At 34.1% G+C, this 10513-nt stretch overlaps 2 protein-coding genes across 2 annotated transcripts; one reads left to right on the top strand and one right to left on the bottom strand.

The window, feature by feature from the left end:
• Nucleotides 1–1559: 1559 nt before the first annotated feature.
• Nucleotides 1560–2183, bottom strand: LOC111884057 (microtubule-destabilizing protein 60). Its single transcript, XM_023880388.1, has one exon. It carries the CDS (start codon nucleotides 2181–2183, stop codon nucleotides 1560–1562), a length of 624 nt encoding a protein of 207 aa, XP_023736156.1.
• Nucleotides 2184–2709: 526 nt separating this feature from the next.
• Nucleotides 2710–6010, top strand: LOC111884066 (ataxin-3 homolog). The gene is made up of 2 exons (XM_023880394.3): nucleotides 2710–3075; nucleotides 5075–6010. The coding sequence occupies exons 1-2, from the start codon at nucleotides 2827–2829 to the stop codon at nucleotides 5735–5737; spliced, it is 912 nt and encodes a 303-aa protein (XP_023736162.1). The 5' UTR covers nucleotides 2710–2826; the 3' UTR covers nucleotides 5738–6010.
• The last annotated feature ends 4503 nt before the right edge of the window (nucleotides 6011–10513 follow it).

Genomic DNA, 10513 nt, shown 5'->3' with positions numbered 1-10513 from the left:
GATTCTATGGTTTGTCTTGAATGAAATTATGTTTTAAAGAAATGAAAAATTGTTTTAAAAATTTACGTTGTTACACTTTGAGCATGGTTAGCCGATATCAAGGGAATCTTGGCGCATCTCATTGGACAACAATGAATAACATACTTAAGTATTTGTGGAAAACCAAAGATATGGTCTTAGTTTTTGGTGGCAAGGATGAACTTAAAGTGAGCGGTTATACTTTATAGTGATGCCAATTTTCAAACGAATCGGTATAATAGTTATTTGCAATCTGTCTGGATATTCATATTGAATAGTGGAGCAGTAACTTGGAAAAGTTCCAAGCAGCAAACGGTGACTGATTCTATTTGTGAATCAGAGTACATTACAACAAGTGAGGTGACAAAGAAAGCAACTTGGTTAAAGAATTTCATTGGAGACCTTAGAGTTGTTCCATTAATCCAATAGCACATGGAGATTTTACATGAAAACGAATGTGCGGTTATTTTGACAAATGAACCCAATGATCATGGGAGATCAAGACACATCGAAAGAAAATACCATTATATCGGACATCAAATTGAAGAAGGCAAACTCGTGGTGAATCGGGTATCATCAGAGAATAATTCTGTCGATATTCTCACAAAGGGGTACTTCATTTTAGAATGTACAAAATCATATTTTTGTTAAATGTTAAATCATTTACAATCCCAAAAGACAACATATCATCTACAATATATCAATCGATTCTAGTTTGAAAAATAACCGAAAAACCGAAACTGGACCCGCGACCAACGGTTTGGTTTCCGATTCATATAATATAGCAAAACCAGTTCTGGTTCCGGTTCCGGTTCCGAACCGGTCCGATTCTAAAACTCATTCCTACTTGTTTCGGGTAGATCATTGTTGTTTTCTATTATGACTATTTTTGAAAATTTGCTTATTTTTAAATGACAAAACTGCAAAAATGGTCCATGCGATATGCATTTTTTGGGGTTTTAGTCCAAACCCCGAATTTTTTTGGCTTCGTGGTCCTTTTAACCATGTTTGTACGTAAATTTGGTCTCTCATAAAAAATGATTGTAATGCTCTTCTGATGTATTTTTTATGTTTTTTATTTAATTTAAATGAAAAAGAACATAAATAAATAATTTGGGCCCACATCTCTCTCTCTCTCTCTCTCGGATGGGAATCCGTTGCTTTTGTTGTTGAATTATCATCTCCTGGACTTTCTTTTTGAACTCTTCTTGTTTTGTTCTTCCTCTTTAATTGTTGCAGATTCATGAGTTAATGTGCTCGATTCAAGAAATTTATAAAAGGTACAAGTGTTGTAACTTATAAGTGAACTTTCTTCATGAATTGGGAGGTAGCCTTGAGTGTTCGTCTTTTCCATCTACTGCCTCTAAAACTTGAAGATGATGAATCCGTTTCTTCTGCTTTAACAAAAATTTCATGGCAGAGTTTTTAGATGATGATCAACCAACCTCCCATGGCTGCCATCAAGTGAAGAACACAACCCTAGATTTTCTGCTGTAAGTAAGAGATTGGATGGGTTGAATGAAGTAGAAGAGAATCGTTTTTCAAGATTGTTGTTTGTCGAGTTCATCCTCATTTGAATCTGGTAATGTGAGAATATTCTCGAAGGCCTTGACCAAATGCAAAACTCTTCCAGATCCAGGTTTAGGAATTGTCTTTCTTGCTTCATCCAACAATTTCTCCGTTCTCCTCTTATTACCGGACATCTCAAAAACGTCATTTTCTTCGGATTTTCCTTGAAGACCTATAGGCAAACTAGGGTTTTCTTCTTGAACAGAAACTTCAGTCCGATTGAAAAACCCTTTCTGAGAAGCCCTAAGAGTCTCATAAGCAACACACAAACATTTTTCTGAATTACCACTAGCCTTACACTTACAATCTACTGAAATCGGGGTTTTATCCTTGTCTCTCTTCGAATTCTTCTTCGCCACCACAAACTTACTCTCCCGAATCTTGTTCTTGGGAGAAGGCGAAAAGATATGATTAGGTTTTTTCATCGCCGATTTCTGGACTTTAGTTGCTGATTTAAGTGATGGGGAATTCAAGGCTTTCAGATTAGGGCTAGTAACGTTAGGGTTTATATTCTCTGGTAGCTTTGACTTGCTGGAATGCTTCGACTTCGATGATGTCAGTGGCACTGCTCCGGCGTTCTTGCTGTTCGGTTCCATCGGAAAATCGTCGGAATAAGGAGGAGATTAGTTGTAGAGAGAGATGACGGGGCTTATGGGATTCAATTTATCGGAGGGGGGGGGGGGAGAGAGAGAGAGAGAGAGAGAGAGAGAGAGAGAGAGAGAGAGAGTATGTGGGCCCCTATTTTTATATTTTATATATAAATATTTATAGGAAAAAAAAGAAAAATGGAAAATAAATAAAATAAGAGCAATTTAGTCTTTTCAGTTTACCAAAAGACCAAAATCACAAACAAACTATTTTAGAAGGACCACCAATAAAAAAAATCGTGGTTTGGACTAAAACCCCAAAAAATTATATACCATAGGGACCATTTTTGCAATTTTGTCTTTTTAAATAAATATTAGAAAGTGATAAATGAGATTAGTCTATTTTTATTTTCATAATTAAAATTAAAAATTTATAGTAATTCATAAAAGGATTAATATAAAAAACTGATAATATCTTTACCATCTTGTGCTAAGAGGTGACATACTTACCGCTACGCAAAGCAAGGGTATAACTTTCTTTTAACGGATAATGGTGGCACAAATCTAATAGGTAGAAACGTTTCTCTATCGTCAAGTTCACGGAAAAACGATTGAATCTAGGGTTTTGTGATTATCGGAGAGAACGAGAAAAATGGAAGGTCCGATCAACGGAGGAATGTTGTACCACGAGGTACAAGAGTCGAAACTGTGTGCCGTCCATTGCGTCAACACGGTGTTGCAGGGACCTTTCTTCTCCGAGTTCGATTTGGCTGCTCTGGCCTCTGATCTTGATCGGACGGAGCACCAGATGATGTTGGAAGGATCCGCCGCTTCCGGAGGAGATGCTTTCCTGTCGGAGGAGTCGCATAATGTCTCTATGGATGGCGATTTCAGTATCCAGGTCAGTTTAATCCCGACATCTTTTAATCTTTCTTATTACTGTATTGAGATAAGATTAGTATATATTCATATAAACTTCAATGATGGGACTTGTGATGGTTTATGATACCAAATTGCCAATTATCCTCGTAGAAAGATATAGTTTTCAATATCAAGTTAATTTTGATTAATCACATTTACCGCATATGTTTCTCTTATTGGGCCACCCGGCGTTCTTCCATTCCTTAGTTTTTTAAGGCTACACGATACAGCTTTTCTTGATTCTGTATTGTTCTTCCTTCATTCATGTGTAGATGTCTGATTTCAATGTTACAGTCTAAACAGATTACCAATTTTGTCAATAAGTTATCAAACTTGTCTACAAAGGAACGTTACATTCTAACCAAATTGTGTTTATATGAAATGTATGATGTATTAGTGCTTAATAGATGTTCCAAAGTTGCTAAAAGTACATAACTTTTTTGCTTAGAGTTATCTGTTGAAAGTGTGGAAGACGCCCATGATTTTGTATCTTGAACAATGATACGATAGTGGAAATGAGATTTTTTGAGAGGCTAGAACCAAAAATTTAGTTATATAGTGGCTTATGAAATATAGAAAAGATGGTTTTTTTTGATGCTGATACTTGCTAAAATATAAAGGTTTTCCAAATTTTATAGATGTACTTTCAATTTTTCTAGTGAAGAAATATTTATATGCAAACTTGGATTGATATATCTATGTATATGTATGTATGTATATATGGTTGTATATCTTTATCTATATATGTATATTAGATACTTTAAATTCATACACCCCTCTGTGACAAAGGTGAAAACATTACCTTAGATCTCATCTACAAGTATCAATATCAAATGCCACTGAATCATTTGTTATGTTATCTGATAAAAGTGAACAGATCCTTTTCTGATTGTTTATGCCTCTATGGTACCAAACTCGACTATTTAAACCTTTATCATATATCAACTTGAAATTTCTAAAGGTTTAATTGTAGTGTAATTTATAGGTTTATTCCTGAATTGGCTCTAAGAGGTTAAGTAGACTTTCATTACTCAAGTATTTTGTTATAATTTTGATGATTATTTTGGAGTTATCAGACGTTTTTACTCGAGTCTCATACTGAAATGTTCTCTAGTTTTGTGAACTTTTGTTCATATGCTCAAAGCCAATTTAGAGATAAAATAAAAACCCCCTATTATAATGTAAGTGGAAACAAGTAGTTTTATTTATTAATTCAAAGAAAACTTCAATTTAAATTAATTAAAATGCAAGTTTATAAACTTCAACAAAACAACTTTAGTCCCAAAAGTTTATAAAAGTTGTATTTTCAATTAATCTAAATTAAAGTTTTCTTTAAAATAATAAATGAAACAACTTTTTTAATATACAAGGCCAGCTCTGAGATTTTTACAAACTGAGGCGATGAACCTTCAGGCCTCATTTAAATTCCCATATGACAATGCGGATCAAAGGGAATGGTTTTGAAGGCTTATAAGTTATAACAGTTATAAGATAAACATTTGGAAATCTCCAGAAAAGTCCCAATGTTTTGTGCCAGTTTACGAAATAGCCCCAAATTAATTTTTTTTTACGAAAAAGTCCTAAAAACTAGTAAAAGGTTGCATTCTGACCATTTTCTCCCGGTTATAGCCAGTAATAAATTAATTTGGGACTATTTTGTAATCTGGCAAAAAAAATTGGGACTTTTCTACAAAAACCTATATTTTTATTATTTTATTAAAAAGACAAATAAATATATGAAAAAGAACTTAGGGTAATAACATAAAAGGTTTGTAACAAGGGCAAAAATGAAAAAGAACTTTGGGAAATTTTGGACATTAACAAACAAAAAATCGTCACAAGGACAAAACCCATAAGGGGTCCCTTTTCCACTTTTTAATTTTGTCCCTGTCCCACTTTTTGGTCTAGTCGTATGACAAACACAGTACAACTTGTCCTTGTCCTGTGACCTGTATATCTAAAAAAGGAAATATTTGCAGGTTCTACAAAAAGCATTAGAAGTGTGGGACCTACAAGTAATCCCCCTCCACAGTCCCGTAGCCGAACCCGCACAAGTCGACCCGGAACTCGAAAACGCGTTCATCTGCCATCTCCAAGACCACTGGTTTTGCATAAGAAAAGTCAACGGCGAATGGTACAACTTTGACTCCCTATACGCAGCCCCCGAACACCTCTCGAAATTCTATCTTTCCGCTTACCTCGACACCTTAAAAGGCTTCGGATGGAGCATTTTCTTAGTCCGTGGGAACTTCCCTAAGGAATGTCCCATCACCTCTGGTGAAGCCTCTAACGGCTACGGACAGTGGCTGTTGCCGGAAGACGCTGAAAGGATTACCAAATCCTGCAATTCCGGCAACCGCCACCAACAACACCACCGCGACCCACCCACTCCGGTCGCGGTGGAAGATGATGATTTGAATGCGGCCATTGCCGCTAGTTTGAGGGAGAATAGCGGCGGTGGTGGTGAGGTTGGGATCTCTGGGAACGACGATGATGATTTGGAGGCTGCGATTGCTGCTAGTTTGGCGGTGAATAATGTTGCACCGCCTTCGCCGGTGACGTTGGCTGTGCCGGCGGCGGCGGCTGGTTGTGGAGGTGCGTCGGAAAGCGAAAGTAAGGATAGCGGGTTACAAGATAAGTGACGGGAGAGTTGGATGTAGAAAAAAGGTATGAAAGAGTTGTGTTTTGTTGGTTTTAACTGTGTGCATTACACACACTACTTTCATTGGAAAAGTTTTTTTTTTTTTTTTTTTTTTTTTTTTTTTTTTTTTTTTTTTGAACATTTGGTTTGTTGTAAAGACATGTGAAAATTTGTTTTACTTTTGGTTCATGAAAGTGTAAAGACGTTGGGTTAAGAAAATAAGGTGGAGTATTACTGAATTTTTGTGTTCTTTATTTGCATATGTATTAATTTAGTGTTCACATACTTATAATTAAATTTATTTGTTTCACTTGTAACAAAAGTGATGATGAAAGGATAATATAAGTAAACCTATATATTTGTTAATTACTTAAATAATCAAAATATGATAAAGACAAACAAATGGCTACATGTTTATTAGAACTTCAAATTCAAACAACATAATCAATCATATTATATTACTATTCTTTCTATAATCCGTTTTTTTTAATGTTAAATTACGATTCGTTGTGTTTAGTAAATAATTCTTATCTTATTTGGTTTTCAAGAAATTGAGCTACACCAATATGGAAGTGGAAGACGAAATTCAACTTACCCTTTTTACTTGGATAAAACAATACGTAGAGCCAAAATCCAGTGTTTAGATTGGTTTGTTTGATCTTTGAAAGTCATACTGTTACAGCTAGCATCTTGATAGCTGTTCCTTTTTTGTGTTAAATACAAAATCCATCCGTATTGGAAAACAATATAAAAATAAAATAAAAAGTAAATAGGGTTATTATATGTTTGGAAGGGTGGACACCTACTTACCAAGAAGCTACAAATCGCTGGTACTCCAGCCTTCAACTTACATTATTCGCTAAATCATTGCTACCATTCCACCAACTCTAACGCCCACACGTTTACACCTTTTTCCATTTTTTATCCCTTATTTTAATTTTACTTGTTAGGTTTACAATAAATACCCTAACATTTAAATTTATCATCAAAAAAAAAGCCAACAAGGTAAATTTAAAGTTATTGCTTTCTAAGTATAGTGTACACACCACCGTGAGATGAAGTGTCCATTGTGGTGGTGCGGTGAACATCACACTGTCTGGTGTGCGGTGGTGCAGTGAGGTCCCCTGCACAAGAAGAAAGCCCCCCCCCCCCCCCCCCCCCCCCCCCCCCATTCTTCACTTTATCTATGTATTTTACTTTCGGCCCCCAAACTCGAATGTTCAAGCTCCGTCACTGAAGCACCGAGCATCTTTTTTTCTTTTTCCATGCTTCATACGGTACAACATTTCATTGATATATATTTTGAAGAATTGAGACGTGACAATTTTCAATTGGTAAAAGGATAGAAAAAAATGAGGCAAACAAGAAAAAAAAAGGTAATAAAAAATAATGTAAAATACCCATCTCAAGTCTCAACCTAACAATTTTTTTTACTAGTGGCGTATTTAGATGGGTCATGATTGGGGGATATTGAGGTATTGGCGATACTTAAGTTTACCATAAATTCTTTTATAATTGTGCATTAGATATTTATTTTGCAACCATATGCTATATTATCTTGTTCCCTAGACTGAATTGCTTGTATCCATGCTTTGACTTTTGAATATGTTTGCGTTCTAATATTCAAATGTGTGAGCGTCCACACTGCGTCGATGGTGAGCGCACTTGCTTATATCAAAGATCAAAGTGGATTACAACAAAATATTTAGAGTATGTTTTGCAAAACTTGTTTGAATCTAAGAATATGATATTTAGAAGTTGTAGCTTTTATTTATGTTAGAAGTGTTTGGTTAAAAGAATGTAAAGTTTTAAAGGGAAAATATCAAAAAAAAATCTTAAGTTTTATACACCTATTTGACAAAAGCCTTATTTTTTTGTTAGGTAAAAAACATAAACCAAAAGGCTTTTAGCCGAACGATATCAGGTGATGCCCTCCCTCTTTGAAGTCGAGGGTTTAAGTCATGTCGTGGACATATGTGAATTTAGGTGTTAATTTAAGAGTAAATTATATATTATATTTGTTGGTTCAAAAAAAATATAAAAACCATAAATTTTTAGAAAATCTTTTCTTTTTAATCTATCAACCGGTCATCCCTATTTTTTTGAAAATGAAAGGTTTTTTGAAAATTTATGGTTTTTATCTAAAAAAAATTAGTTCCACCAAGTGTATAAACCTTGAGACTGTTTTGGTATTTATCTTTTTTTTTTGTCAAACGGATTTATATACACAATTACACAAATGATATTTGTATATCTATATTTTACAAAACATATTGTATGTATAAAATATTTATTTTATGTGTAAAAAATGTTTTTTTATGTAAAAAAGTATATTTTTATGTATTTAGGTATGTATAAAAATCGTATTTGATATATAAATCGTCTTTTGTATGTATTTATGTGTACAAATTGTATTTTATATATAAATTTTATTCGTATACCTATATATTAGAAAGCATATTTTATGTATAAAATACCAAAAAAGTCTCAAATTTTACACATTTGGTTGGAAAAAAATCATAACTTTTTTTTAGGTAAAAACCATAAGTAAAATGAAATGTTTTCATCTAAAAAAATAGTTAGAGTTTTTAATAATCAAGTGTGTAAACTTGAGACTTTTTTGGTACTTCCCCAATTTTAAAAACATAAAATTATATAAAAACTAAAAACTAAAAGTTCATAAAACTGAAAAATATAAAATTCTACAGAAGAATTCATGTTGGAAAGGGGTTTACCACAATGAGACCTTTTATGTTTTTTTTTTGTTTATTTTGGTAATGGTGGGATTTTACATCGCCACAAAGGATGTTTTAGCTACAGAGTAGTTTAAATGTGTGGAAATCAGATTCAGAGCATGTTATGATGCTTTAATCTTTGATATATGGTCTTACGAGAATATAAACAAGCTTGTTCCCATTTTACATTGTTTTTATTTGACTTCTAGTTTTGAAGATAAATATGTAGAAACTGAGTTTATATGGGACTGATATTCACATAAAGGAGGTATGAATATCTTTTGGTGCTACGGGGTATGTCCGAGTTTATTACCCTTTATTCTATAGGTAATATGGCCAGGGAAGATGACACTTTTAAATACATTTGGGAAAAATACTTCCAATTGAAAATTCAAAATGTTTTTTATTGGATGTCATTATTTAGTCTTAAAGATAGTGTTGGGATTAGTTGGAATTTACTTGTAACATCCAAAAAGTTACTTTAAAAGTTTTCAAAATTAAAGTATGACATTTCCAAAAATAAGGGTTCCATCCATAACAATGTAAACCACAGTATCACAAAAACATCGTCAAATGCGGAAGCTAAGTTCTTGTTTTGCAATCAAACACAAAAGATAAACATAAAAGGATACCATGCCCTTAGAATGTACATATATCCTAATCAAACCAACTTCTTGCCCTTCATACCTTAAGGACCTGAAACTAAAACATAAAGTAGCAATTGTAAGCCTACGAATTAGTGAGTAATCACAACACTTATCCATTATACATATTATATGCATTTCTCATCATACACATAAACATAAATAGTAATCACATATAACTAAATAATATGATAACATACTAGCCTAACTAACCCCTGTCCATTGGATTCCTTCTGAGAGGTTTATTTCTAGTTGACCTAATATTGACCATTTCCCTTTGAGAGGTCTATCATGGTGGTACATCCTCCTGATTCAACTAGATTCTCTCCAAGAGGTCTATCTCTAGTTAACATACATAAAAATCATCTGTATAATAAGTAAGTTCGTGAGAGATCACCTGAATGACTAATAAGGTAATCCACATTGAGCTAAGCGATACCGATATTGCCTCGAACCACTACACAATAATTAACTCTAATTCAATAATTAAGGTATAATATCTAACTTTCCTTTATAACAAGTCTTTCTCTTTATAATCCTTTTAATAAGGAAAAAGACCATTTTGCCCTCAATCCATGATCTAAAACATACTCTTACAAACATTTGACCAAGAGTCAACTTGGTCAAAAAGTCATCGATGAACGGTCTACTGCATCGTGGCAAACCCTTGGCCACGTCGTGGTCTAGTCCTGAAAAACAGTCGCGATACCCCCTTGTCTAATGTACTGTGGTCATCCCTTGACCGCATCGTGGTTCATATGGCAGGACAACTTATTCATTAAGCCCCTTAATCCGTTAAGTTCAAGCCTCAAACTTTTAAGAAGGCTCAATGCTCACTAATGGTCCATAAAAATTGTAACATTAGGGACATGCACAAATCATGCAAGTCTTACACCATTCTAGGTCAAAATGGTGATATTTGGTCTTTAACTCCATGCATGACACTAAATGGAGGGTAGAGACCAAATCTAACACATATTCTACTCCTGGGACCTCAGAAAACAATAAAATTGCAAACTTTACTGTAACCATTCACTTAAAACTCATAAAATGGATAAACAAGATTAGAACCCAAGATCTAATGAATAAGAATCATAAAAGGTGCACCTTGGTGACTTAAAAAGGTCCAGAAGATGCTTAAGGGACTGATTTGTGCTAGCTAGATGCTTCCTTGCTCCACTAATACTCTTCTTCTTTCTTCAAATGGAAAAAACAACCCAAAATGGCTCAAAATATCAAAAAAGAATGATTAGGATATGGTAAGGACTCTTTGGGGGTGATGGATGCTAAGGGTGAACGAAACCTAGCCCTCACAACCTTTAAATAGGGATCAAGGTCCGAAATCTAGGGTTTTGTGACCACGCCGTGGCAATTAAATGACCACCGTCTCGCGTAAAC

This window comes from Lactuca sativa, chromosome 8, assembly GCF_002870075.4.
Source record: "Lactuca sativa cultivar Salinas chromosome 8, Lsat_Salinas_v11, whole genome shotgun sequence".
In the NCBI taxonomy this organism is placed as follows: domain Eukaryota; kingdom Viridiplantae; phylum Streptophyta; class Magnoliopsida; order Asterales; family Asteraceae; genus Lactuca; species Lactuca sativa.
This window is presented reverse-complemented; position numbering and strand designations above follow the sequence as displayed.

Bases quoted from the DNA above. Each gene is read 5' to 3' on its own strand.
- LOC111884057 (XM_023880388.1), bottom strand. From the start codon at position 2,183: ATGGAACCGAACAGCAAGAACGCCGGAGCAGTGCCACTGACATCATCG.
- LOC111884066 (XM_023880394.3), top strand. From the start codon at position 2,827: ATGGAAGGTCCGATCAACGGAGGAATGTTGTACCACGAGGTACAAGAG. The intron at 3,076-5,074 runs GTCAGTTTAATC...AAATATTTGCAG, and splicing joins ATGGCGATTTCAGTATCCAG to GTTCTACAAAAAGCATTAGA.